This window comes from Cucurbita maxima, unplaced genomic scaffold (genome assembly GCF_002738345.1).
Source record: "Cucurbita maxima cultivar Rimu unplaced genomic scaffold, Cmax_1.0 Cma_Scf00015, whole genome shotgun sequence".
In the NCBI taxonomy this organism is placed as follows: domain Eukaryota; kingdom Viridiplantae; phylum Streptophyta; class Magnoliopsida; order Cucurbitales; family Cucurbitaceae; genus Cucurbita; species Cucurbita maxima.
Window position 1 is genome coordinate 4,443,061 of NW_019272031.1, and position 27,606 is coordinate 4,470,666.

General features: G+C 39.8%; 6 protein-coding genes and 1 long non-coding RNA gene across 10 annotated transcripts in view; 2 read left to right on the forward strand and 5 right to left on the reverse strand.

The window, feature by feature from the left end:
* Positions 1–1,737, forward strand: part of LOC111490307 — a 3,347-nt gene extending 1,610 nt beyond the window's left edge. Inside the window, exon 5 of the mRNA XM_023138895.1 lies at positions 1,513–1,737. Within this exon, the coding sequence (XP_022994663.1) occupies positions 1,513–1,554 (42 nt within the window). The 3' untranslated portion in view covers positions 1,555–1,737. The remainder of the gene's footprint in view (positions 1–1,512) is intronic.
* Positions 848–1,371, reverse strand: LOC111490334. The gene is made up of 2 exons (XR_002719546.1): positions 1,152–1,371; positions 848–895 (listed from the first exon to the last, which is right to left on the reverse strand). It is a non-coding gene; the product is annotated as an uncharacterized LOC111490334 (long non-coding RNA).
* A 1,040-nt stretch (positions 1,738–2,777) lies between the features above and the next one.
* Positions 2,778–5,186, reverse strand: LOC111490298 (homeobox-leucine zipper protein HAT5-like). Of its 2 annotated transcripts, none has more exons than XM_023138882.1 (3): positions 4,855–5,186; positions 3,519–3,913; positions 2,778–3,449 (listed from the first exon to the last, which is right to left on the reverse strand). In XM_023138882.1, exons 1-3 carry the CDS (start codon positions 5,021–5,023, stop codon positions 3,138–3,140), a joined length of 876 nt encoding a protein of 291 aa, XP_022994650.1. In that variant the 5' UTR covers positions 5,024–5,186; the 3' UTR covers positions 2,778–3,137. The 2 variants fall into 2 exon arrangements, with proteins under 2 accessions (XP_022994650.1, XP_022994649.1); XM_023138881.1 differs by having other exon boundaries at positions 3,519–3,919; positions 4,855–5,173.
* Positions 5,187–6,880: 1,694 nt separating this feature from the next.
* Positions 6,881–12,163, reverse strand: LOC111490246 (protein QUIRKY-like). Of its 3 annotated transcripts, none has more exons than XM_023138795.1 (3): positions 8,450–12,163; positions 8,153–8,354; positions 6,881–7,384 (listed from the first exon to the last, which is right to left on the reverse strand). In XM_023138795.1, exon 1 carries the CDS (start codon positions 12,083–12,085, stop codon positions 8,849–8,851), a length of 3,237 nt encoding a protein of 1,078 aa, XP_022994563.1. In that variant the 5' UTR covers positions 12,086–12,163; the 3' UTR covers positions 6,881–7,384; positions 8,153–8,354; positions 8,450–8,848. The 3 variants fall into 3 exon arrangements, with proteins under 3 accessions (XP_022994563.1, XP_022994562.1, XP_022994561.1); XM_023138794.1 differs by having other exon boundaries at positions 8,153–8,361; XM_023138793.1 differs by having other exon boundaries at positions 8,153–12,163.
* On the reverse strand, positions 7,066–7,374 carry LOC111489952 (protein PXR1). Its single transcript, XM_023138355.1, has one exon. It carries the CDS (start codon positions 7,372–7,374, stop codon positions 7,066–7,068), a length of 309 nt encoding a protein of 102 aa, XP_022994123.1.
* A 1,363-nt stretch (positions 12,164–13,526) lies between the features above and the next one.
* On the forward strand, positions 13,527–17,030 carry LOC111489953 (pectate lyase-like). The gene is made up of 4 exons (XM_023138356.1): positions 13,527–13,735; positions 14,677–15,328; positions 15,408–15,650; positions 16,729–17,030. The coding sequence occupies exons 1-4, from the start codon at positions 13,527–13,529 to the stop codon at positions 16,945–16,947; spliced, it is 1,323 nt and encodes a 440-aa protein (XP_022994124.1). The 3' UTR covers positions 16,948–17,030.
* Positions 17,031–17,944: 914 nt separating this feature from the next.
* LOC111490251 lies at positions 17,945–24,654 on the reverse strand. Its single transcript, XM_023138804.1, has 13 exons — positions 23,256–24,654; positions 22,980–23,151; positions 22,540–22,652; positions 22,310–22,408; positions 22,001–22,070; positions 21,452–21,507; positions 20,278–20,328; positions 19,728–19,832; positions 19,364–19,408; positions 19,164–19,269; positions 18,790–18,986; positions 18,447–18,533; positions 17,945–18,377 (listed from the first exon to the last, which is right to left on the reverse strand). The coding sequence occupies exons 1-13, from the start codon at positions 24,579–24,581 to the stop codon at positions 18,204–18,206; spliced, it is 2,601 nt and encodes an 866-aa protein (XP_022994572.1). The 5' UTR covers positions 24,582–24,654; the 3' UTR covers positions 17,945–18,203.
* Between the last annotated feature and the right edge of the window lie 2,952 nt (positions 24,655–27,606).

Genomic DNA, 27,606 nt, shown 5'->3' on the forward strand with positions numbered 1-27,606 from the left:
TTTTTTTTTTTTTTTTTTTTTTTTTTTTTTTTTTTTTTTTTTTTTTTTTTTTTTTTTTTTTTGTAATAGAGTAAGTCCACCGCTAGCATATATTGTCCGTTTTGGCCTGTTATGTATCACTGTCAACTTCACTGTTTTAAAACGCGTCTACTAGAGAGAACTACACTCCTGGTAAGGAATACTTCATTCCCCTTTCCAACAAATGTGGGATCTTACAATCCACCTTCTTGGGGTCCAACGCCCTCGCTAACAAACTGTTCGGGTCTGACTTTGATCCTATTTGTAACAGCCCAAGCTAGTAGATATTGTCTATTTTAACCAGTTACGTATCACCGTTCGCCTCACCGTTTTAAAATGCGTTTACTAGACAAAATCACATTCTTATAAGGAATACTCCATTCCACTAGCTAACCAATGTGAGATCTCACAATCCACCTCCATTACGGGCCAACATTCTCGCTAGCATATCACTCGGTGTTTGACTCTGATACTATTTGTAACAGCCTAAGCTTACCGCTAGTAATATTGTCCACTTTGGCCCGTTATGTATTTTTGTCAGATTCATGTTTTAAAACGCGTATACTAGAGAGAACTACACCCTTATAAAGAATACTTCGTTCTCCTCTTGAGATCTCGTAATTCACCCTCTTGGGGGCCAACATCCTCGCTAGCACACCACCCCGTGTCTAGCTCTAATACCATTTATAATAGCCCAAACTCACCATCAAAAGAGGATCGATTCCGTAAAAGATGAGATTAGTAAATGGAAAGCAGATATTGTCTACATTGGCCTGATATATATCGTTGTCAGTTTCATGGTTTTAAAATACATCTACTAGAGAGAACCACATCCTTATAAGGAATACTTCATTCCCCTCTCCAACAAATGTGGGATCTTATAATCCACCTCCCTTGGGGTCAGGGTCCTCGTTAGCACAGTGCCCAATGTTTGGTTTTGATACCATTTGTAACAGTCAAAGCTCACTTGGCTTTGATACCATTTGTAACATCTTAAGCTCACTACTAGCATATATTATATGTTTTGGTCCGTTACATATTGTCGTCAACTTCACAATTTTAAAACATGTCTACTAAAGAGAACCATACCTTTACAAGGAATACTTCATCACCCTCTCCAACAAATGTGGGACTTCACAATCCACTCCCTTGGGGGCCAACATCTTTGCTAGCACACTGTCCGGTGTCTGGTTTTGATACCATTTGTAACATCACAAACACACCTCTAGTAGATATTGGCTGGTTTGACCCATTACGTATCGTCGTCAGTCTTACGGTTTTAAAAAACGTCTACTAGGGAGAACCACATCTTTATATAAGGAACATTTCATTATCTCTCCATCCAACGTAGGATCTCACACTTTCTCAAAACTTATCAAATTTTGTTGATAAAAAGTTTGTTTGATTAAATTAATGTTGTATTGAACTTAGTACAAGTGATGTCCCTGTCCCTGTACTTTTGTTTAGTGGGTATGTTTTTTTTGTTGGTTGCAGCAAGAGTTAGTGGTGTTGTTGAAGGAGAAGATCAAATTTTAAGCTCTGAAAGAATCAGTAAAGGATTGAGCAGCCATTACTGAAAGTCTCCCAAATTAAAGCTCATTTTTTTGTGGCTTTGATTCCATGAACAGTCTCTTATGATCTGATGGAAACAATTCTTTGTAATTGTCAAGTTGAAGATTATCTCATTTAATCTTTAAAAATAAATATCCAAATTTAGAATCACGAAGGATGATCGAGTTTAGCTAAGTGGATATGATATTGCTTGAATTTTAAAATTTGTGTTCGGCTCTTGATAATGCTCTCGAAAACCTTCCTGCTCGGTTTAGATAACATTGAATCAAATGAGAGGTTTATTGACCATATTAGGGAGCTTGCTCGATTCACAAAAGGGTATGACTCGTAATTCACTTTTGGTTTTGTGTTCGATAGTCCGACCGTAACGTCGTTAATTATGGGTACATCCACAAGTTGCTTAGTCCATCTTTATACCATTTCATATATGTTCGAAGATAAGCACAGCCTCCAATTCAAATACAATCTCTAGTAGGATAACGCGGGTATAAAAATTGAAAGAGAAGATAGAAAACGAAGCTAGCGATGGAGATTATATTTTCTTCCCGCCTTGGTTTATTAAGTGGCGGGACCCGAGCCGTGTTTTTGACTGATCTAGTCACGGTTCAGTTGCCAGGTGGTCAAGCATGTCCACGTCAGTGGGCCCGATCACAATGGAGATTCCAAGACGAGGTTTTGGGGTTTTCTTTTTATTTTTTTATTTTTTTATTTTTACCATTGTGCAGTGACTGTCCCCACATTGATGGTGACGGTCCTGTCGTTTTATAAAACCTCATTTTTGCAACCCTTAATCTGACAAGATTGTGCACACGTGTCCCTATTCTATGGAAGCCCCTCAGTTCCGGGCTTTTGTGGTCCGTCGATCTAAACCGGCTATCTCCGGTATTATCTTACACGCGTCGCTCTCTCATTCGTTCGCATTTTACCCTTTCTACAGTCGACGGATAAGGTAACTCAAGCCTTTCCCTAACCTTTCCTACACCCAATAAATCCCCACCACGTATCCCCTTCTTTATTATTTTTATTAACTATTTTCTAAAAGGGTAAGATCAATAACAGGCCAAATGAACAATATATGCGCTTGAACTGTTACAAATAATATTAGAGCTAGACACCGAGCGGTGTGCTAATAAGGACACAAATGGTATTAGAGCTAGATACTGAAGTTGTGCCAACGAACACATAAATAATATTAAAGCTAGACACTTGGCAGTGAGCGAACGTAGACGTTGGGCCTTTAAAGAGGTGGATTGTAATATACCTCCAACCGAGGTTGGAGACAACCTTTATCTCTTCAAAAGTATCATAGAATGAATGAAAAGCATCCATTACCCTACTTGAGAAGAAATTATTTAATCACATTCAAAGGAACCTCCCTCAACCAAAACCCAAGAACATAAACAGAACGGTTTCAAATCGACAGAAACTAAACCCGGTTCGGGTCGACATGTCGAGGTGGGTGCAGGCGTGGGCTACCATTGCTTGGAAACACCAGAAAAACAGGCTTTAAGGCTGTACAGGAAAGGCACAACACAGAAAAAGGCTCACTAAGACCAGGACCAAAGAGCACCGTCTTCATCAATGGGGAATACAAAACTACAAGCACTTGCAGGCGGGTCCGAGTAATTGACATCTTCGAGCTTTGGGAAGACGTAAGTAGGCAATAGATTCTTTCCCGTGTTATCGTCTTCGTCTTGTGATAAGTCGGACTGATCGGGATCGAAAATATACGAAGAATCTCGAGGCTCTACGAGTGGGCTATCTGAATCAAATATGTCACTAGATTTGTCTACTTCAGACACCACAGAGCTACCCTTTTCTTTTGCTTTGAGTAGCAGCTTGTCTGTTAGGACAAGAATCTGTAACATACAATGTATTGTTTCTTAGAGTTTACCCAGCAATGGAACTGAATTTTAAGAACATATTACCTTAGCTTTTAGTGAATCCTTCTCCTTGAGTAGCTTTTCATACTCAACCTTGAGGCTTCCATAGCTGGATTGAAGAGCCTCGTAATCCTTCTCGAGCTGCTTCGTTTTCCACCGAGCTCGACGATTCTGAAACCATATAGCAACTTGACGAGGCTGCAGCTCAAGGTCCTTTGCTAATTGAACTTTCCTTTCTGGTTCGAGCTTGTTATCGATCTCGAAACTTTTCTCTAGGAATCGGACTTGATCGGAAGTTAAACGCCTCTTCTTTTCAGGGTGATGGAAATAATCATCCAAGTCTTCGTTTCCTTTATCTTCGGTATCGAACGAGTAAAAGAACGGTCTAGTTGATCCGTTTCGTCCATGGATATCTTTGAAACTTACCGTAGATTTTGAACCTATAACTAGAAAAATCTTTCATGAAAAGATCAAGTTGGGCATGAATATAATCGCAATGGACTATTTATAACAGCTATTTGGGCTTCTCTACACGGTTTTTAAAATGGTCGGTTAAAGAGAGGTTTCCACACCATTATAAAGAATGTTTTGTTCTCCTCTCCAACCGATATGGGATCTCACAATCCACCCCCCTTCGGGCCCAACGTCTTCACTGATACATCGCTCGGTGTCTGGCTCTAATATCATTTGTAACGGCCCAAGCCGACCACTAGCAAGCAAACATTGTCCTCTTTGGGATTCCCTTCAAGGTTGTTAATCTATTTGGGAGAGGTTTCCACACCCTTATAAAAAATGCTTCATTCCCCTCTCCAACGACGTGGAATCTCACAATCCAACCCTTTCAAGGTCCAGCGTCTTCGCTGACACTCGTTTCTTCTCCAATCCATATGGGATCCCTCAATCCACCCCCTTTCGAGACCCAACGTCCTTGTTGACACACCGCCTCATGTCTACCCCTTCGAGGCTCAACCTCCTCATTGGCACATTGCTCGACATTTAGCTCAATATAATTTGTAACAGCTCAAACTCAACCCTAGCATATATTTTCTCGAAACCATTAGGAAAGTTTTACTCCCCAAATGATAAATGATATATGTCAAATGAAATCAATCAATCTCATACATTCATTTTCAAAATTGAACTGCTAGAACATCAGATTCATCCAACAAGCAGAAAACAAACAAAGTCAGATAGCAAACTCATCAAAAGGCAACCAAATTCAACTTCAAAATCCGAGATCAATGATCCAATTCAAAAGCCACAAGCATTGAAAATTCACTCACAATCAACACATAAAACCAAAGGGTAACCAAAACCATAATTTCTACAAAGAATCATCCAAGAACAGAAAGAACTGAAGAAATCAAGAAGAATGAAGTACCAAGCATAGAGGGGGAAGTCGAAGAAGACGACCCAGAAACGAACAGAGCATTAAGAGGCTCAGAAACAGAGGACCCTTTACGATTCTGAGGAAAAACAGTATGGTTGGAAGAAACACCACTTATACTACCACCGTCGTCGCCGCCGCCATAGACCCTCCGAACCGCCATCGACAGAACGGATAAGATTATCCGGTGGGTCTGTGGCGAAAGAAGCTGGTGATTATGATTTCAGAACAACGGCAGTTCACACCCATCACTCAGAAGAAGAAGGATCAAGAGATGGCTTTTCTCTTCCCTCCCGTCGGAGGAAGAACTTGGTGGGCTTATAACGATAGCAGCAAAAACCTTCTCATTAAAAGTCTAATTACCACAATACCCTTGTTGGGTTATCTTATTTAATATTCACCAACTTTTGCCTTGGTTTGTTCTCAATCTACATCTCATTAGGGAGGTTCTACTATCTATAACGCTTCATGCCCAAGATTCAAAGTTCAAATTTGATGTACGATAGCTCTGACATTCTCCCGTATCTCCTACGACATGACCATGTTATCTACTTATAAAAGTGAAAGTTATTTTCACAAATCAACGCGAGTTTATTTAACATGATTTATCTCTACTCACACATTTATAACCCCTTTGTTTTCGAGTAAATGATCGGGATAAGGGTAAAATGGGAAGGGGGGTAATAAGGTGAGAGAGAGAGAAGATGGAGATGACAAGAAGGCAAACGAGGGAAATGTGAGGTAGAAAACCAAGGAACCCTATCCAATAAGTAGCTTCCATCATGTGCTTATGGGTCCACCAATCCCTTCTATCTCTCCATATTGGCTTGATGGGGCCTTCTAGTATCAACACATGGAGCATGTTCCACGTAAAATTACATGTTTGCCCTTTACGTAAGCTTTAGTGCTTTAGTTAAGAAAAATTTAGTGTAGCAAGAATTTTAAGAATTATGCAGAACTCTGAAATTAGTTGAAGTTTCTTTCTCATGTTATATCTTTCAATTAGCGTTTTGTTGATTCCTTTTAGAGTTAGAATCGAGATCACACAAACTTGAGGATATTGTTGGGCCTCGTACGATATTGGCGAGGAAATTTGGGCTTTATTGCCTCATTTGGTCATTAATTTTTCTATTGGTTTGCTTATCGATATAATTTTGTTGAAGGGCAAATTAGTCTTTTAATTTGTTCGAGTGTTTTTATTGAATTTACCCTAACACCCCACAACCTCAATTTTCTTTGATCATTTTCCAAGTGTAATCTTCATCAATCATAATCAACAAAATGCTAAATTACAAAATAACAAATTTAAAATCTTGTGATGGTTATATTTTTGGTGTTGGTTCAATTAATATGAATTATTTTAAATTACTACATTATATTGGTAGGGTGAAATTATGGAAATTTTTATGAAATAAATATAAATATAAAATAAGTGAAGTAAAATGTTGTATATATTGACAACGAGGTAAGGTTCATTGCATCCCTTTGTATATATTTGAGAAGTTTCAAGATTATAAACTATAAGTGGGTCTATTGTCGATCGCATGAATGAGTGAACACCCCATGATATGGGATGACGTCAAGATATATGGGTCATGTTAATTGAATACTAAGATACTGTTGGAAGTGATGTTGTATTGAGAGACTTGGACCCTAAGTAAAGGCAAGGTCGAATAAATGACTTCAGTTAGTCGGTTGTGTCACAGATGATTCAATATACACCATCATTGTCATGGCAAATCCAAGCTTATTTGTCTTCGTCAATCGAATATCGATCATACACACCGTCTGGCAATGATGGTGGGGGGATTGAAACTGGAGGATGGAATTGGACAGCCATGGTTAGAGAATTGACAAAATCTATAATTGGGCACGTGGTTGGATTGGAGGAGATTTGGAAGATGGAAGGGAGCGGGGGCTTGAGCTATTACAAATGGTATTAGAGTCAAATAACTAGTTGTGTGTCAGCTAAGACATTGGGCCTCCACCCAAAAGAAATGGATTGTAAAATCAACATCGATTGGAGACTAAGAACGAAACATTCCTTATAATAAAAGTGAAAATCTCTCCCCAAAAGCACTCATAGTTATAGACTAACAGTTGTGCTAAACAGATCACTTCAAATGGGAGGATCTAGTTCAAAGCTTTTTATTCATATATGCTTCAATAAAAGAGAAGGTGAAAGAGAGGTACTCGTAGAAGGATTCAAGAGGAAGGCGGAGGGGCAGCAGCAGCATTCTGTTCAGCTTCATGGAGCAATTTCAAGACCTCTTCTTTCTTAACCGCCAAAGCCTGCATCTTAACTTCAAGCTTCTCCAGTTTCTGTCTGAGTTTTGTTGGGTCTTTCTTATCCGCAGGATCCTTTGGCTTCTTCTCTTTCTTTTCACCTTCTTTTCCTTCCTTATCCTTATCTTTTCCCTTCTTTTCCTTCCTTTTCTCATCTCCTTCTTCCTCGTGTTTCTTCTCCTTCTTCTCAACCTTATCCTCGTGCTTCTCTTCTGAGTTTCCTCCCATTATATTTAATCTGAACACTCCAACAATTATAATGTGTTATTCAAGATCTCTCTCTTATTGGATATATCAAGAAAAGATGAGTTTTCATGCCATGCCAAACCGATAGACTATTTTGTTCAACATGATCATTCTCTAGATTAGCCAACGTGGGACTCCCTTCCAACAATCCTCCTCAAATATCGAACAGAAAAAGTTGTGAGCCTGGAAGAAAGAATGTAGTCAAAAGTGACTCAAGTGTCGAACAAAGGGTGTATATTGTTCGAGGACTCCAGAGAGAAGTCGAGTCGAGTCGAGTTTCAAATAAGGGAGGCTGTTCGAGGGCTCCGTAGGCCTTCCAAGCGGTGTACTTTGTTCGAAGACTCTAGAGAATGAGTCGAGTCTCGATTAAGGGGAGGTTGTTTGAGGGTACCATAGGCCTTCCAAAGGATGTACTTTGTTCGAGGACTCCAATGAAGAATTGAGCCTCGATTAAGGGGAGGCTGTTCGAGGGTTCCAAAAGCTTCGGGGAAGGCTCTATAGTGTACTTTGTCCGAGAGGAGGATTGTTGGGAGGGAGTCCCACATTGGATAGCTTAGGGAATGATCATGACTTTATAAGTAAAATAGATCTCCATTGGTACGAGGTAGTATAGGAAAGTCCAAAGCAAAGCTATGAAAAAGTAGACAATATCATAATAACATACCATGGCAGAGATTTATGATTCCTAACATAACAGTGATAATAAGTGAAAATTGGCCAATTCATATCCAGTATTAAAATAATGGTGGAGAGAGAAAACCTGAAATTGCTGAGAGGTAGTATCAGCAGTTACTCTTTTATGACAAAATTGAAAGCAAACTGGATGATTTGTTCTGCAGTTATTGGCTCTGCAACTCATCTCCATAAATATGGCAACCCAATGGCCAGAAATTGATGTGGGTTGCCGAGAATTCCGCCACACGACTTGGTAATTTCTTTGTCTCAATTTATTTCTGATGGTCCTGATTTCTTGAAGACATTTTCCAATGTCAAGTGTAACAAAAACAATCAATACTCAAAAGAATTACAAGTTCAACAATGAAAAATGTATGGCTACCAATGACTTGTGATGTTCCAACTTTTCAAGACCAAAGCTATCGACCCTGTTCACCATGAGATACTCTATTTTCCCTCCATCTTTCTCTCTCAAAAATCTGAAATAGTTAGTCAATCGAAATCCAACTCCAAGAACAAAACAATATGATTACAGCTCGCTACTTTTTCTCTGCTCCCTTTCACACTTTACCATGATATTTTCAGGATATCTTTTTCAACTAAACCAGTTTAACTTTTTTTCTTCTTTGTTTTTCGCCTTTTCAATCGCCAACTCCCTTCCCCACCCGCCACCGAAGTAGCCAGCTCAACCCCCATCATCAATTTGGGGTGTAATTATGGAAAGCCCCACAAAAAGGTTGAAAAAAATGCACTTTCAATACAATTAAACCACTACTCTACTCTACATTAACCTATCTGATAGGCTCGGTAGTCGCCGGAAAAAATTCAAACTAGCCGACGGCGTAGGGTCCCGGAACATGGGGTGGCGCAAGTGGTAGAATCCAAGCGCCACCGCCACCATTTTCGGTGGCACAACGTAGAGGATCAATGTGATAGTGAAACATACCCCAATGAACAACTTTGTAGCTCGAGGGTCCCTCCAGCTGACCAATGCTTGCACCCTTTCCCCTTGAGTTGCAAGATTTCCCAATACTGTTTGGACTCTAGCAGCTAGTATCCTTAGTCGGTCATACCTAACTCGGATAACATCTGGTGGTTTTGAGCTCGGAATTGTGTCAAATTCCTCATCTAGTTCATCTGGATCGACCGCATCTGCTTGCGACAGTCGTGTGTCCATTCCAGCAGGTATCTTTGGTCTGAAGCGATAGTACCAAACTCCTATTAAGAACACATACAGAAACCCAGTTGGGGCAACCAAATCTGGGTACCAAACAAGAACTAAATATAGTGTATGAACAAGAATTGTGGTGATGGGGTTCCTCCATCTCCGGATATCATCCAACCACTTGACCAATCCAATCGCCCATGCCAAAACATCTACAATTCTAAACCAATTTGCCTTACTTTTTCTCATACTCCACGCGTGTGAATCCGCATCCAACATGTACCTAACCACCTCCGAGCCCAATGGTGGCTCCGACCTGCCTAACCAAGTCGCCACCATCTTCGTGGCAGCTATGCTTAACGCCTCTTGTTGAGCCACCCCAATTGGGCGGAGATAGTGCATTCTTGGAAGTAATGGCTGGCCGTAAACCGCACACGTCTCTGGCAACAATGCTGGACAAGCGAACCGGACGGCTAGCTCGATCTCTCCCATTTTCTTCAACCCTGCTCTCTGTAACACCATCAAGGGGTACGTGTTTGTATAGACTTTGTTGCTCTCGAGTGTTGATACCCGAATTCGTACTTTTCCGATATAGTTATCGGGCTTGTCCTCCGCCGCGTTGGAGTACATTCGCCAATTTTCGAAGACGCCGATTGTGAGGACGGTGCAGGGGTCGTAGACTTGCCACGTGTACTGTTCGTTCCAACATGGATCAGAGCTGTCAGTCATCGTTCTGGTTCGGACCCATTTTTTCCCGTACTTCGCGACGCAGTAAGCGTTGGTGGACCCCTTTCCCGGATCTTTAGTCTTCATCGGAAGCAACCCCCGAGCTCCGAGAATCCCGAGCTCCAAAACTCCAACAGCTGGCTTCCACAACTGCTTTGCCGACGGCCGGAAGTCACTACATACGTGCGCAGCCTCGTCCAGCACGTGATATCCGCCTTCTAAGCAGAGTCGGAGATAGATTCTGCCGCCGTTGCCGCCTCCTAATGAGAACCACTTTGCTGCCACGTATCGCTCGTCAAACCGTTGTTCAATTTTATCCACCGGAATCATGACGTGGCCGTGGAGTACGACCTCCTTGCTTGTCCGGTCTTCAACAAGTAAGATCAGGGAATCTTCGAAAGGCTCGCCGGCGACGAATACGAGGTCCTCGTTCCAGTGAAATGAAGCGCCGTGGCTGTTCATGGACCCTCGCTTGGTCCGAGCCGACTGAAAACTTAACTGTGCTTTGACTCGTATCTCTGGTGCCGTTAATGGAGGCAGATTTGGAGCGATGTGAAGGTCCTGCGCTTCTATCACTGTAACTCTCAAGTACCATAGCTTAGGAGATTGATAAACCTTCGAGCGCGTATGAGCCACGTGTGGAGCATCGGAGCACCAAGCCTCTGGAAATGCGCTGTCGGCTTGAGTTCCGATCCAAACAGAAAGCTGAATGTCGCCGGAAATTTTAGAGGGTTGTTGATCTCCGGCTCCGCCTTCGAGGCGGTACCATTGAGGGGCCAAAGGACTATCGGGCAGATCTCGCACAGGTACATCGGATAGATCGAAGCAAACGCCGCCGAGGAAATGCTCCGATGGCGTATCCCAGACTGAAATCTCCAATGTCCTATTCGCCGTATCAGATTTGTTATGGCGGAGGGCAAATACCTGGTTCCACTCTGGTGAATCAGTCGGTTCACCAGGTCGATGACTAGCTGGATTCGATTTCTTGAAATGGCCTGATGTGCGAATCTTGAAGTAGGGGCTCTCGTTCGGGGCAACATTTCTGGCTTTCTCAATGCGGATGAAGAGATAATGCATCGGCTCCACAAGATCGTATGGATGAATCCTCTCAGTCTCGGCCATGAATTTCTTATTAATCACTCTTGGAGCGTAATCTCCATTTGGCCTTCTCAGAACTCTAGCCCCTTCCCCAAATCCTGCTCTGTTATTCTGCATCTTTCTCATTTCAGGAGCAAATTGTCCCTCCGCGGGTGGAGGAACATGTAACTCCGCCGGTGGTGGAGCATGTAACTCTGCCGGTGGTGGAGCATGTAACTCTGCCTGTGGTGGAGCAAGTACCCTCGCCGGTGGTGGAGCAAGTACCCTCGCCGGTGGTGGAGCAAGTACCCTCGCCGGTGGTGGAGCAAGTACCCTCGCCGGTGGTGGAGCAAATACCTCCGCCGGTGGTGGAGCTTGTACCTCCGCGGGTGGAGGCTCAGTATGTACCGGCATCTCCTGCCGCGGAAACTCCTCGATAACAACCACCGGCGGTAAGTTCGAATCGACCCGACCGACCTCCCCCAGCGGCGGAACCTCGAACGTCCTCGATTCCTCGATCACAGGTTCCGGAGTTATCGGCTTCTCAGTCACAGCCTGAAGAGGCGGTTGCTCTTCCTGCGGCAGAGGCGGCGACGGATCTTCTTCGACCAACTCATCGAAGTAACAAATCCTAATGCCAATTTCGCCTCTAATCCAGCCGAAGACACTCTTCTTCTCCAATTGATAGTAAACCAAACCCTCTTCTCCTCTCATCGTAAACTGGCTTCCGTACAGCTTCACCCTCCCCAAGAAGTTATCCTTCCGGCTAAAGCCATTGCCGTACCTCTTGTCGTTGAAAATCTCGATCTCGAGCTCCTCGTAGTTCATATCATCGGGATCGGAAACGATGAATTCCAGCGTCTCGTTCCAGGTAGGGTTAAGCTCGTGGATCTTAGTTGCAGACCGCTTCCTCTTGCCACCAAAAGCGACGACGACGTAAGGACTGGAGGTTCCTTGTCCATCTTTGGGAAGAAGGTTTCGAGCGTCGGCGATTTCGACGATGAGCTTTCTGACCGCCTTGGGCGGCGGAGGCCGATCCGGCGTCGTCATGGCTTCATTTTGGTATGAAACAGAAATAGAGGGGAAAAGAAAAGGCGCTGATAGCGGAAAAAATAAATAGTGCCCATTGCTTTTTCCTTTATTTTCTTTTTCAAAATTCTTTTTGTTTTATCTTTTAAGAAATAATATATAAAAATATTTAATTACTATTTTAATATGTTTTCATTAAGTTAATTTGTATTTAATTATGTGATTTTAAAATTTTAATTTAATTTTTTGAGCTTAGTTTTAATTTTCATCCTAAATATTTTTTTATTAATATTTTATATTATCAATGGATTATTGTTAATATGTATTTTAATTAAAGAATTAACTAAAAAGAAAATAGGAAGAAAATAAGATAAAAATAAAATAAAAATTTAAAGGAATGGCATGCAAATGTTTCATAAGTTTAGGTTGTAAGGTCCATCGAACTTAGGTTTTTTAGCCCGAGTTTAGGTGGTAAGGTCTCATAAACATGGCTATAGACATATTTTCGGCTCGACTTTAATCTTAGTACAATCTCTATTGAGTATGGTAAAAGACCAAAACGAGAGAATTTTTTTCTGAACATCCTAATGGCGCTTGTTCGAGAAACGAATAAAGTCCGTCATGGTACTTCTATTGTAACAGCTCAAGCCCACTGCTAGTAGATACTGTCCTCTTTAGACTTTCCCTTCAGGGTTGTAAGGTTTTGCCAAGTTTAGGTTTTCGCAAATAGGGTTTGCATATGTCCGGAATAGGGTTTTTGCAACCGAGTTTAGGTTATAAGGTCCCATACACATGGCTACATACACATTTTGGGTCACACTTTAATCTTAGTATAATCTCTACTAAGTATGGTAAAAGACTAAAATGAAAAAGAAACTTCTCGAAACATTCGGATAACACTCGTGTACTCCTATTGTAACAGTTCAAGCCTACCGCTAGCAGATATTGTCCTTTTTGAACTTTCCCTTCCAGGCTTTCCCTAAAATGCGTCCACTGGAGAGGTTTTCACACTCTTATAAGCAATGTTTCGTTTCCTTCTTCAACCGATGTGAGATCTCACACCTATGAAAAATGTTCCAAATTAAATTATATTGAGTTTTTCACTTTCATCTTTTAAGTCACAGTTCGAGACTCAAGCCTCGAAATACAGTTCGTGACACTAAGTTTACATCTCCTGGATCGTCACTCCTTCTCAAACGGACATGTCCCACTCGACTACGTCGTAAATCTATGTTAATTTAAGTGTAATTTCAAACAACCCCAAGATCATATGATCCACATATTTGCACAAATCCTTGAAAATGGATAAAGAAAGCAAATGAAAAGTTGACCATTCAAGGGGATGGCTCCCCATTTTTTGCTCTCCATTTCTCATTGTCTTATTTAATGAATCTCAACATTTTAGCTCCAAATTCAAATGGGTTATTGAGAATTAACAAAAAGCTTAACAAAGTAAAGAGTTATGAGAGAGCTAGAAAGCAACATTGTTGGGGCTAAGCTGCTGCTGCTGATATTTGCTTTTGCTATCATTTTTCCAACCCTTGAGGCTGATATTGCAGATTTTGATGAAGTATGGCAGCAAAGAGCTCAAGAAGCCAAGAAGGCTGCCTTGGAGGCCTACCAACCCCATCCTGAAGAGGTCACTGAGAATTTCAATGAGCATGTTAACGGGTAATTTCCTGTTCTTCGTGTTCTTCGTATAATGGTCAAAGTCCACTACGGCTAGATATGGTCTTATTTGGGCTTTCTCTTGGGGGATTTTAAAATGTGTTTGTTATTCTCCTCCCCAACTAACGTGGGATCTCACAATCCACCCCCTTTGGGTCCAGCGTTCTCGCTAGCACTCGTTCCCTTCTCGCCCTTCTCTAATGGGAGAGATTTCCACACCTTTATAAAGGGTGTTTCGTTCTCCTCCCCAACCGATGTGGGATCTCACAATCCACCCCCTTTGGGTTCAGCGTTCTCATTAACACTCGTTCCCTTCTCTAATGGGAGAGGTTTCCTCACCTTTATAAAAGGTGTTTCGTTCTCCTCCCCAATCGATGTGGGATCTCACAATTCACCCCCCTTCGAGACCTAATGTCCTCACTGACACTCGTTCCCTTCTCCGATCGATGTGGGACCCAGCGTCCTTGTTGGCACATCACCTCGTGTCCACCCCCTTCGGGGTTCAGCCTCCTCGCTGGCATATCGTGAACAATTTCAATAATTGGGTTTATTGATATTCTTGGTATAGTAGATGCTATCACACATACAATCATACTCAATTTGATAGAATTGTTTGATCTTAAAACCTGGTGTCAAGCTCGGATACCAACTGTAACGACCCTAGATTTCTGTTACCAAAAGTCAGCTACCATCATCTTAACCTAAACTCTTATGCGAAATTTAACTCTTAGAACATCATCTTTAAAATCATAATTTCAATATAAACATAACATCATCATTGAAAACACTACCAGAAAACGTCTCGGGTTCTCTCTCTATTTTCTTCCTTGCAGATGGATCTAAGGATTGGCAGGTGCGAGAATTCCAGCTCTCGTGTTCGTGAAAGTAACCATTTAGTTCTTGAACTTGTATGTTAACGAAATCCGTATCTTTATCGTGGACAGAGACTTAGATGATGCAAATAACACAAGGAGACATTTGAGGAAATACAATGGTCCATGTTTAGCTACAAATCCAATTGATAGATGCTGGAGATGTGACAAAAACTGGGCTAAAAACCGTAAGAAGCTAGCTGATTGTGCGCTCGGGTTCGGCCGAGGAACAACAGGAGGCAAAAATGGAAGATTTTACGTCGTTCAAGATTCGAGCGATAACGACATGCTTCATCCTAAACCCGGAACTCTCCGCTATGCCGTGATCCAAGACAGACCACTTTGGATTACATTTGCACATGACATGGTGATCAGGCTAGCTGAAGAGCTTATAATGACTGATAACAAGACATTAGATGGACGTGGTGCCAATGTCCATATAGCTAATGGTGGTCAAATTACTTTGCAATTTGTGAAGAACATAATCATCCATAATTTGCATATTCATGACATCAAAGCTGGCAATGGAGGCCTTATTCGAGACTCGGTGAACCATTACGGGATTCGAACGCGGAGCGATGGAGACGGGATCTCCATTTTTGGAGCTTCGAATGTTTGGATAGATCATGTTTCGATGTCTAATTGTCAAGACGGACTGATCGATGCAGTCATGGCGTCGACTGCCATTACCATTTCCAACTGCCATTTCGCTCACCATAACGATGTAATTCTAAGCTCGCCTTCTCGAACGCGATGAAATTTGCTGATGATTGTACTGATATGAGGTGTTCTTGTTCATGAAGGTGATATTATTAGGGGCAAGTGATAGCCACTCGGATGACCAGATTATGCAGGTAACGCTTGCATTTAATCACTTTGGTAAAGGGTTGGTGCAGAGGATGCCTAGATGCCGATGGGGGTTCGTCCATGTGGTCAATAATGACTACACTCATTGGCTTATGTATGCCATCGGTGGCAGCCGCAACCCCACCATTATCAGCCAGGGGAACCGTTTCATTGCCCCACCAGACCCAAATTGCAAAGAGGTAACAAGTTTCAGTTGATTATCATCCACATAGGTAGATAGGTAGGTTGATAGGTTGATGACGAGCGACCTCTACGATGGTATGATATTATTCACTTTGAATATGAGTTTTCGTGTAACAGTTTAAGCCTACTGTTAGCATATATTGTTCGCTTTAGTTTAGTGTGTATCGTCGTCAGCCTCACGGTTTTAATGCGTGATACATAATAGGCCAAAGTGGACAATATTTATTAGCAGTAGGTTTGGACTGTTACAAATGGTATTAGAGCCACATGTAACCGTTCAAGTCCACTGCTAGTAGATATAGTCTGGTTTAGCTCGGTATGTATCATTGTTAGCCTCATGGTTTTAAAAATCGTGATATGTAACGGGCTAAAGTGGACAATATCTGTTAATGGTAGGTTTGGACTGTTACAAATGGTATCAGAGCCACGTGTAACAATTCAAGTCCATCATTAGCATATATTGTCCATTTTAGCTTGTTATGTCTCGCCATCAGCTTCACGATTTTAAAACACGATACATAACATGCCAAAGCGGACAATATCTGTTAACGGTGGGTTTGGATGATTACAAATAATATCAAAGTCAGACACTGAGCGGTGTGCTAGTGAGGACACTAGGCCTACAAGGGGGTGGATTGTGAGATCCCACATTGGTTGGATAGAGGAATGAAGCATTTCTTATAAAGATGTGGAAACCTCTGCCTTATAGACGCGTTTTAAAACCGTAAGCCTGACAACAATACGTAACAGGCCAGTGGGTTTGGATTGTTACATACGGTATTAGAGCCAGACACTGGGCGATGTGCTAGCGAGGAGGCTGGGACCCCAACAGGAGTGGATTGGGAGATCCCGCATTGGTTGAAGGGGGGATTGAAGCATTCCTTATAAGGGTGTGGAAACCTCTCCTTAGTAGACGCATTTTATAACCGTGAGGTTGACGGCGATACGTAATGAGCCAAAGCGGACAATATCTACTAGCAGTAGGCTCAGGCTTACGTACCCACGATCTTCCCCATACTTAACGAATTTTGGAACACCAACAAAGTCTTGACCCGCTTGTTTGGAACGAACCAGGTGACGAAAAGGGTATATGCACCAGAAAGCGATTGGAAAACATGGAATTGGAGATCAGAAGGAGATCTGCTGATGAATGGAGCTTTCTTCGTGGAATCTGGGAACCCCATAAGAAAATACTCAAAGAAAGATGTGATCCATGCAAAACCAGGAACATTTGTCACAAGGCTTACACGGTTCGCAGGGCCTCTAAAATGCACAAGGAACCAACCCTGTTAACTCAAGTTTTTTGGGAGAGTTTTGATATCTAAAGTTCAACCCAACCCTGTAATGTAACAGAGGTTTAAGCACTAAATATGTAGATTGAAGATGAAGTTACACAACTATGTATGCCACCTAATAGCTGTTGTTGCCGTAAATCAGTATGTACTTCACTATTATTGGCTATAGACTTCGCCTACTTGTTGCACAACATAATCTAAGATTTCTTTGTATTTTCTGCATATGTAACAGCTCAAACTCATCACTAGTATATATTGTCTGTTTTGGTCCGTTACATATCGTCGTCAACCTCACAATTTTAAAACGTGTCTACTATGGAGAGGTTCCACACCATGAATGTTTTGTTGCCCTCTCCTCCTAATGTGGAATCTCACAATGATATAAAAGGCAGACACTGGACGGTGTGCCAGCGAAGATGTTAGACTCCCCAAGGGGTGGATTGTGAGATATCATATGTTCATTTTGGTCCGTTACGTATCATCATCAGCCTCATGGTTTTAAAACGTGCCTGTTAGGGAGAAGTTTCCACACCATGAATGTTTCATTCCTTTCTCCAACTAATGTGAGATCTCACAATAATAGTATCAGAGTTAGATACCAAGTGGTGTACTAGCGAGGAAGTTGGTGGATTGTGAGATCTCACGGAGCATTTCTTATAACAATGTGAAAACCTCTCTCTAGTAGAGGTGTTTTAAATCTTGAGGAGAAACTCGTAACAAAAAGTCCGAAAAAACAATATCAACTAGTAGTGAACATTAACTAATACAAAACGAGACTTTAATCCTTAAACTTTAATATATGTAATGATTTAATTTTTAGAGTGAAAAACTAATTAGAATCAATATGTCAATTATTTACCTCGATGAGACAAGATGAGAAGTCAATTTGAGCACAACCTAATTATTATTTAAAAAGTTAATGAGTCGATCCTTCAATCTCGATTAGCCAATTTAAAGAAATGGTTCGTTGTTCGAGTATAGCTTGAGTTCAATTCTTCTGAATATCAATTTCATATTAACAAACAAATAAACTGTACAGACGAGGCAGTAAGATCGAAAATACTAAACTTAGGAAATTACTTTGTTATTCATTACACAAATCTGACCACCAAAATGGTCGTCAGGAGAAGAAAAACGTTGCCTTTCAGACCCCTACACACTGAGCCACCCACCCACCGGGTTTCAAGGTGACAAGAGGATGTCAAAAAATGAATATATCTCATTATGCAAATTGTATGCTTCTTCTAACAATCCCTACTCCTCTTCCCAATCTAGTCCTCCTATCCTTTGTCGCCTTTTATCGAAAACGACTTTAAATGACTCGCTTTCAGCACGCAATCGCTCCTCGAATCTGCTGTGTTTCTTCGACTCATTGCTGTTTTGGTTTGAGCCACGGTATTGGTATTCTTCTGGCAATGGGTTGGACTTCTGCAATTTTGTACCAAATGAGAATAAGAACAATTTTACAACATAGCTCATACTAAGTAAATGACTAACCAGATTATATCCAGCACCAGGACCAATAACTAAAGATAATCTGTTTGCCTTTTTCGCAGCACCAATCGAGAATCCGGTATAACCAGCCTGGAAAAAGAGCGTTTCGATTAAAAGAATAGCCAAAAACTTATGTACATGAAGACATTAATTAACATACAAACAGGAAGTTGCTGAACATTATGGAAAGGAAATATGACATTGACAAATACATGCTCTACGTTCAAGAATTTTCCAGATCGAACCAGATTTGTTTAGGCAAAGATACCAAACAGCACAGAGAAAATGAAATCGAGAGACCATTCTATCGACAGTATTGGGGAATAAGATGAAACTCAACACAAACCTGGTCGATCCAGCGCACGGACTTTCCTTCCTTGGCATATGCTTGAATCAAGCCAGAAAGAGCATTTGCATGACCATTCGCGCCATCTGTTCTTTCAGTATCATCATCATCTAAATCATTTGACCATTTACTCCTACCCAACTCTTTTACTTCCTCTCTCCGATGGTCCGATTCTTCGTCCCATCTCTTCCCGTCATCTGCAGTAAAATGTGATGTGAGAAACCAAAAAATGAATCAGGCTACGCTACTTGTGAGTCAGACCTGTACTGGTGTGTTGTTAGCCTACCACTAATTGAAAAGGATTCAAAATAACATAATATATCAACTCCTGATAAATGCATATATGAATTTTTTTTCATTCATGCTGACTATACCTTCAGAAGCATCGTCTCTTTGTGGATGTAATGCTGTCTTTATCGACTTTGTTTCTTGAAAACTAGATGGAGTATCATCATCTTCATCCTCCATATCCATGTCCACCTGGCAGACATACATGACATGGATAAATCATACAAGATAATATATAAGATTAGTTCAAAATTTCATTGCTCAAACAAACAAAACAAAACATTACCTCCTTAATTCCACTTTCTTTAAGGTCATCCCCATGACACAAGGACTGCAAGTCATCACAATTGAAAGAAAAACGTTCATTACAGGTAAAAAGTTGTCTTTTATCACCTCTATCTATCAAAGAATCAAATTGGCAATTTCTTTCCTTTCCCAAAGTTTATGTATTCTCATCAGAATGAAATTTGGAAGTTTTCCTGTTTTCTTACAAATTATTCATGCCAAAAATTAGTTGGTGCACTAAATACGTCGATCACAATTCGACATAATCTTGGCAACCTCATCACTCAAACTATCTCGAAATATTATTGAATGAAAAAACAACTTTAAAAAAGATGAACAAAACCTCATGCTTGATTTCAACGAACCTTGATGTCCAATTGTAAGTACAAAGCCGGAGCTTCTTCCCATTGTCTTGCCATCTTTTGTATATCATCGAGATTAAATCCATGCACATTCCTCGCTGCACAGCCCTACATTCCCCATAGAAGAAAAAATCATAAGGAATATTTTCGATGGTTTTCAATTGATAAGGCCTCAATTCTAAAGGCAGTGGCAAAAATATAATTTTAATTTACCAGGATGGGGGACTGACAATTAAATCATTTCGACATTGAGTTTTATCGATTATTAAATAACAGAGGTACCCATTAGAGAGTTAACTGCATATAATGCAGAACAGAAAATGGAAAGGATATAGAATTTTGGTAAAATCATTGTATGTATCTAAAAAAGGCTGTTATACTAATTGTAATAGTTTTTGTACATCAGCACACTTCTGTCGGACCATGGTTCGCTAATACTATTTCGTACGCTCTCTCTCTCCACTGAACCAAGCTTCAATCCAGGGGGATAGAAGGGGGAAACTCAGTGACGAACACCAGTAAAAAAAACAACAGATAGGAGAAAAAGACTTACTGTCGGGTCCCTATACGTAGCTTCCAAAATGTAAACTTCATAGCCCGAACTCTAGCAAGAGAAAGAAAGAAATATAAGAAAATAAAATAGTAGACAGCAAAGCCTCAGATTACTTCTCTCGACTGTTAAACAAGTTTTCATGATGGGTTATGTAAAAAGTAACACATCTGCTATATAAAAACTATATTCATTGAACCTCAGATAATTAGTTATGAGATCATCATAATTGTGGTAGTTGATTTTCCTTGGAATAAATAAAAAGAAGCATAATTCACAAAATATTATCAGAAAATAGCCAAATCTCCTTGTATGAAGCAGCAAAGTAGCGTAGAGAAAGGTTTTTATGATCTTCCTTTGATCTCCTGCGACTTTTATGAACAGACTAGCATGACGCTATATGAAAACTACCAAAACAAACCCAAAATTAAAGACTTGCTAGTGAATAAAAAGGCAATGCTGTGGCATTGAGTATTACACCAATTGACAAGATTTGTGTTTATCAACAGGAAGCATGAAAGTACCATTAACACTGCAGGCCAAGAACAACAAGCATCCCAAGTATGTTGAAATAATTATGTAAAAACACAAAGAAAAATAAAATATAAAATCACAACTTTTTTGGAAAATGAACCATGGGATTTTCATAAAAGCTCCCTCAATGGATCCAGTTAAAAATGGAGAATGATTACAAAATGACAAAGTAAACCAATAAGATGCATGAAATCAACTGCGAACATCCATAATAACACTGACAAAAGGAAACAACATAAGCACATAAACTGTTGTTAACCATATGGACATCAAAAATTCAAATGAAGGTCATAAGCCCTAGGGCTGAGAATCCAAAGAAAAATCCACATAGGAATTGGCTGGTGCGTCAATTCATGTGCAGCAAAAATAATCCAACAACTTCAAGTTGTCTCAACGGCATGACCAAGACTCAAATGTGGATGAAATAATGTACAGCCTACATCAACATCAGTTCTGAAGAAATGATCTGCCTTTTTATGCTGTCAACCTGATCACTACCTATTCCAAACTACATACTAAAGTCACCATGAACAAACCCATTGGAAAACTCAAACTTAAATAAATGATGTTGCCACCCACATTTAAGTCACCACTTCAGTACACGACGGCTAGGGTTGTAAGAAAGAAAGAATTGAGAATATACCTTTGCAATTGCCCAAAACTGAGCAAAATCAGCTACCCGCAGATTGCGGTCATCCACTAAGACGAGGCACACATACCACCAACAAAAGGATCAATTGCCGAACAAACTGCATTATAGTTAGTGCAAAGGAATGCAGTGGCATTGGCACTGCATCACCGCTTAATCTAAATCAAACTTAGATCACTTAACTAGCATGTCTTAACAAGCCATCGAGACTGGGAGAGTTGTTGACATTTTTTAACCTTTTTAGATGCCTAAGTTATAGACTATTACTAACCATGCCACCTCTTTATGCTACCAAAGGCATGGGAAATGATAAGGTGAATACTAAACTATATGCACCAACAATTTTGAAACAGAAATTCATAAAAGAAATCAAGTCAGCACATTAAGTACAAAATTCACAACATAGGGCCACAGGCTTCACTTTGAAAAACCTCAACATTGAAAATTTACTTAAAAATAGTTCTGAAAGGAAGTTAGAATGTCGGGGAAAATTTAGGACTTTATACAACTATTCTGAGATTCTCGTGGAAACAGAGTTCATACCAATTACAAAGGTGAATACCCCCTCCTCGAGGGTCTTCCTGAATGCTTTCAACATGCTCGACCGATAAGCCTAACAAAAATATACCATTACCAGATACTGTCTTAGAAAGATGTGAAAAAATCCAAAAAAATGCTATGCAGCTCTTGAACATCATTTTATTCATGAATATAAAAAATCATACATTTAATATGCCCCATAAGATACTATTTTTTTTTTCTTAGGAAAAAAAGGCAAATATTGGTAGACAACATACAAGACCATTTGTATAAAATGACACACCCTATATGATCTGTTGCATGTTTATATACCTCCTCCATTTCGGGTTCGTAACAATATTCCATGACCTTCTTCACAATTGGCTTCTTGCCTTTAACTGAATTTGATGAATTGGTATCACCTTCCTCAACCTGTCAGAAAAAGAATATAGTGCATGTGAAGTTAAATAATAATATAAATCAATTAAAAGAACCGAAAGTCTAAAACCAAACCTTATAATAACCACCGTAACAGACTAAAGGAGGATGATAATGAAGCCTACCTTTTCCACTTCTGTCATGAAGTAATCATCCATAGAATGTATACGAGGAGCATCACCACCATTATCAATTTCAACATCACGCAACATCTTTGCCAAATAGCTTTTTCCACTGCCTGAAAACAATAGCAATTCTTAGGGTCCATTTTCTGTTCTCACGTTCACGTTCATAGAGACCTTTTCTTATCATTATCAGCAAAAGATATAATGACTCATGAAGTGCACAATTCAATTTAGATAAGTCATCTCGTCACAATCAAGTTCCTCCCAAGAAAATAGTTTGAATGAATGTTTTGGGTATGCAAGCAACAGAAGCAAATGATAACATGAAGCAACAAGTGTAAGAAAATACAACGACCATTTTTCTATTCTTCATAACTTAGGTAAGATGCCTGGCTTTCTGTTCAATTCTATATAATCAGGTGCAAACGAGAAAATGATACCTGGAAGCCCTCGGAGGATAACCACAATATGATCGGGACGAGTAGACCGATGAGGTCGCTTGAATAAATGCGAAGCATCAATAATTTTAGGTTTCGGCGAAGGAAGATTTAGTCCATAAGGTTTACCGTCTGCAGCAAACTTCTTAGAATACGGGTGCACTGCCAGAGAATCCTACAGATAAACAAATTGAACAAAGAGTTTCGCCATCTCCCTAAAAGTAACAAATGTACCAAAAATTTAATCGATGATAAAAACACATATCAAATTCTTTGAACCTCTGTCATAGGACTAGATGAAACATGAAACATTGGTTTAAGGTGGTGAAAGGAGCGGTGTTCAGGAACTGAAGAATATGCTGAGGATGTTATTGGAGAGACACTAACAGGAACAGGAAACAGGGATGAAGGTTTTGCTTCCCAAGGCATAGGCGGCGGTGGAGAAGTAGGAAGAGGGGGTTGCTCATCAAAGAAGCGAGAATCTTCAATTGAGCTTCCATTTTCGAAAAACCTTACACCCCCAGAATGTCGAGGAGCGTATCCAGCGCTATAATTAAAACTTCGAGTACCGTGATGAGCATTTCCGTGAGATGAAAACGGTCTCATATGAGTGGGGTTCATCTCAGAGCGAGGGGGTGGCCGATAATCACGATCAAGAATGTTCATTTTGCTGTTATTTCTATCATCCATCCAGGAAAACGCTTGTGGGTTGTCCGAATAATGCAATTCATTTCTATGAGAAAGATAGCTATCTTCGGAGGCTTCAGGAGGAACAGGGCGTGGCATATGCTGAGCATGCCAATGGCTTCCACCCTGATCATATCGAGAATGGGACAATTCTTCGTTTTGGGAAGGCCGCCATGGGTCAATTCTGTTACCAGGCGCCACCGGAGCATGCTTTAAATCGGACCAATAACCTTCCCTACCATTCTGGAATTGTTTTGCAGGAGCCAAATTACCTTCATCGTGAAAATTTTGATTTCTTCCATCATTATCGCCATTACCCGAATCCTGGAAGTGATTGATTTCCAAGTTCCTCGTGGTGCCGACCTCTTCCGGATCTCCAGATCCCACTGAATTCTCGTAAGGCGGTCCACTCGATACAACCCCATGATCCCGAATCAACTTCAACCTACGTTCATCCTCAAATGAACTCCTGCCGCTCTTCTGATTCTGATTAAGCTCATGAACACCACCATCCAAGCCTACATCATCAACCCTCGGCCTCTTGTAGCTTCTCTCAGCATCGTTAACAAACTCATTTCCGCCATAATCATACGGTGGCGGCAAAAAGCTTTCTTCTCTGTGAGGCTGAAACGGCAGATGCCCATATGAATTGGCAGAATTTCTAATCCACGGTCTCTGATCTGCAAAACCATCGTCGAGATTCCCCATAGACGGGCGCGGCATCCCCATGGGTGAACGATGAGGGTCGAAACCAGGTCTTTGAAAAGGGGGATCGGGTCCTAAGGGATATCTAGGGTTTTGGTTGAAGGATGGATGGGGAGGACAAAAGGGAAAGTGAGGCATTGCGCAAATTGGGCATACAGTACCTTGAATTGGCCTATAATTCCATTGTTGCTGATAGTGAAGATGTTGATCCATTCTGAAACAAAATTAGGGTTTTAGAATCTCCGTTCTTTATGGTTCTTGACTCAACCGAAGAAGATGAAGAAGCTAAGCGCTCTATTGAATTATTAACATAAAATATAGGGATGAAAAAATAAATCAATTATATTTTCTAAACCCAAAGTAATTTCCTATATTTTTTAACTATTTCAAAATATTTTACGTTTTAATAATAATTAAAATCTCATCAAATTTAAATATTAAATATTTATAAATTATAATATATGAATTTGATTTTAGTACATTTTTTAGCCACCACCATTAAATTAAAATAATTTCATAATTGATCTCGGAAATGAATTTGTCGGATTCACCAATGATTTTGTGGAGCTCAGGTTGTTCTTGCTTGTAAACTCAATTAAAGTCGACTTCATTTATTCTCTATTTTAAATTTAGTTTATGTCATTTTATTTAAGGTAAAATTGAATGATATATTCATTTTATTATTTTTTCACCCGACTTTTAATAATAAATTTTAACAAGGTAAATTTTTATACTTCGGTTGGGTCGGGTTCATTATTGAATATGGCTTATTTGTGCTGAAAGAATTTACAATCGGAATAATTGGGTTATGTCTAAAAAATGTCTATTTCGAGTTTGTTAGACACGAGGCGGTGTGTCAGCGAGGACACTAGGCCCAAAGGAGGTGGATTGTGAGATCTCTTATCGTTACGTATCGTCGTCGTTCTCACCGTTTTAAAATGAGTCTGTTAGGGAGAGATTTTCACACATTTTTAAGGAATGTTTCGTTCCCTGATATGGGATCTCATAATCCATTCCCTTGAGGGCCAACGTCCTTACTGACACACCACCCAGTGTCTGGCTTTGATACCATTTGTAATAGCCCAAACCCACCACAAACATATATTATCCGCTTTGACTCGTTACGTATTATTGTCAGCCTCACGATTTTAAAACGTGTCTATTAGGGAGAGGTTTCTACATCTTTATAATATAACGAAGGTTTTATTCTCCTCTATAAAAAAACCCATATGAGATCTTACACTTCTCATATAAAACCAACCGTAATACTATTTTTAAGACAAAGTACAAAATTTATGAATATTTTTATTAATTTAACTTAAATTTAGAAAAAAATAACACAAAAGTAATGTTTTGGATTGTCCGGATCTCCAAGAGGTTTGGCTGTCTTGTCTCATATAAATAATATATATGAATTTACCATATAGTTTAGACTTAGGACAATTGTATTTCAACAAAACTTTTAATTTTCTTATTTATTTAATTCATAAAATAAAAATTTACTTGTTTGTCGTTTTTCCAAGTGTCGGCGTTGCATTTCGACAGCTCAACTTAAATTTCTCTGTCTTTTTTTTCCAATTATAAATGTTTTTAAATTGATGTTTTCTTAAATAAATAAAGCACGTGAGTTACACGCGCTTAAACTATGGGCCCGTACAGTGGGCCTTGTGGATGTTGGCCCAAAAGCAGTGGACGATAAGATAGCGGCCCACACAAACTGACGATCCACGTTTTATTTATTTAATTTATTTTTTATTTTCCCAAACTAAATGAATGGTAAAATTAGAGTTTAAATTTAGTTTATTGACATTTTTAGTTTTTATGGTTAAATTTATTAAAAATGTTGACATTTCCAATTTTGCCCTTGAGATTTGGTTAAATTTCACAAATGCAATTTCAAACCATTCTTTCCGTTTGTAAGAACCTATTTCAGTTGCATAATATAAAGAATTCAATCAACGGGTTCAAAAACAGTATTAGAAAGTACAACTTGTGGAACTTCGATACCCATAGACTTATTAACTAAATGAAAGTTGGCGTAGACTGAACCAAACCCACCCCATAGAAGAGCGAGGGTCACATTTTGGCCTTAAAAAAAGTTGTCCTGCCCAGTCATATGTCACGTGAAGTCAGTTGCATATGATTAGTGAGTGTAAGCCAAAAATAAGATTATGTCACGTGAAGTCAGTTGCATATGCATATGATTAAAAAAAGTTGTCCTGCCCAGTCATATGTCACGTGAAGTCAGTTGCATATGATTAGTGAGTGTAAGCCAAAAATAAGATTACAATCTAACCGAGTCCACTATTTTTTTTCAAAGATTAAGAATATTTGAACTTTGATGAAATTTTAGTTATTAATGTAACATGGATTCCGAACCACTAGAATTGTTTTAAACAATAATAAATAAAAAAATAACAACTCAACAACCCAATCCCGAAAATAGGATAACGAGTTGAATTAGGGTGTGAAATCTAGAGTTTTTCGGGTCACCAACCTAATTCATCCAAAATTTAAAACTGTTAGGTCAATATTCACTCAACGAACGCACAACATTATTTAGTTAAACGACCGACGAATGTGCATCATCATCAACAACTCTTCAAATAAATACTTTATATTTACCCCACACAAGAAAAATATCGTCACTCTTAATTATTTATAAGTACATATTCTTTCACACCAGCGGTTTAAAACAAAAAAATTATAAATAATTTTTGTATTTCAATGGGAAGGGTAATATTGTAATTTTGAAAGAATAAATATATTTTTTAAACAAATTTATGGCATTAAAATTAAATCAAAATATATTTAATCTAAAAAGAATATTAAATAATATTTATATAATAAAAAAAGAGGTACTTTTTCTAGATGAATGTGATCCCCACTCTAATTACAAATTAATTTAAAATAATTAAAACTCATGAAAAAAAGGGAAAATTGAGCATTGCTCGAGTGACCGTGCGAGTTCCTTCCAGGGTGACCCGCATGCAAGCCATTCCAACTTCCACGTGCACAACACGACATCCTCTCGCCATTCTCCCGCGCGTCGTGTCTGTGACTCTCACCTACTCTCCTAATTCCAAGCGTTTCTCCCGCGCGTCAGCTTCAAACTAACGCTACCAAGGCTAAAACCGTAATTCCACCCATGCTTCCGAATAAAGAAGCCCCTCAAACAAACACTTGGTTCCGAAGTAACTGCCCATGGGGGCCGCTCACAACCCCCCTTCTTTAATTA

Excerpts from the sequence above, each read along its gene's own strand:
- LOC111489953 (XM_023138356.1), top strand. The coding sequence starts at position 13,527 with ATGAGAGAGCTAGAAAGCAACATTGTTGGGGCTAAGCTGCTGCTGCTG. Across the intron at positions 13,736-14,676 it reads TTCAATGAGCATGTTAACGG|AGACTTAGATGATGCAAATA; the intron begins GTAATTTCCTGT and ends TATCGTGGACAG. Across the intron at positions 15,651-16,728 it reads CAGACCCAAATTGCAAAGAG|GTGACGAAAAGGGTATATGC; the intron begins GTAACAAGTTTC and ends GGAACGAACCAG.
- LOC111489952 (XM_023138355.1), bottom strand. The coding sequence starts at position 7,374 with ATGGGAGGAAACTCAGAAGAGAAGCACGAGGATAAGGTTGAGAAGAAG.
- LOC111490251 (XM_023138804.1), bottom strand. The coding sequence starts at position 24,581 with ATGGATCAACATCTTCACTATCAGCAACAATGGAATTATAGGCCAATT. Across the intron at positions 22,071-22,309 it reads ACGAACCCGAAATGGAGGAG|GCTTATCGGTCGAGCATGTT; the intron begins GTATATAAACAT and ends TATTTTTGTTAG. Across the intron at positions 19,833-20,277 it reads CTACGTATAGGGACCCGACA|GGCTGTGCAGCGAGGAATGT; the intron begins GTAAGTCTTTTT and ends TGGGGAATGTAG.
- LOC111490298 (XM_023138881.1), bottom strand. The coding sequence starts at position 5,023 with ATGGCGGTTCGGAGGGTCTATGGCGGCGGCGACGACGGTGGTAGTATA. Across the intron at positions 3,920-4,854 it reads GACTTCCCCCTCTATGCTTG|TTATAGGTTCAAAATCTACG; the intron begins GTACTTCATTCT and ends AGATTTTTCTAG. Across the intron at positions 3,450-3,518 it reads AGGATTCACTAAAAGCTAAG|ATTCTTGTCCTAACAGACAA; the intron begins GTAATATGTTCT and ends TGTATGTTACAG.
- LOC111490246 (XM_023138795.1), bottom strand. The coding sequence starts at position 12,085 with ATGACGACGCCGGATCGGCCTCCGCCGCCCAAGGCGGTCAGAAAGCTC.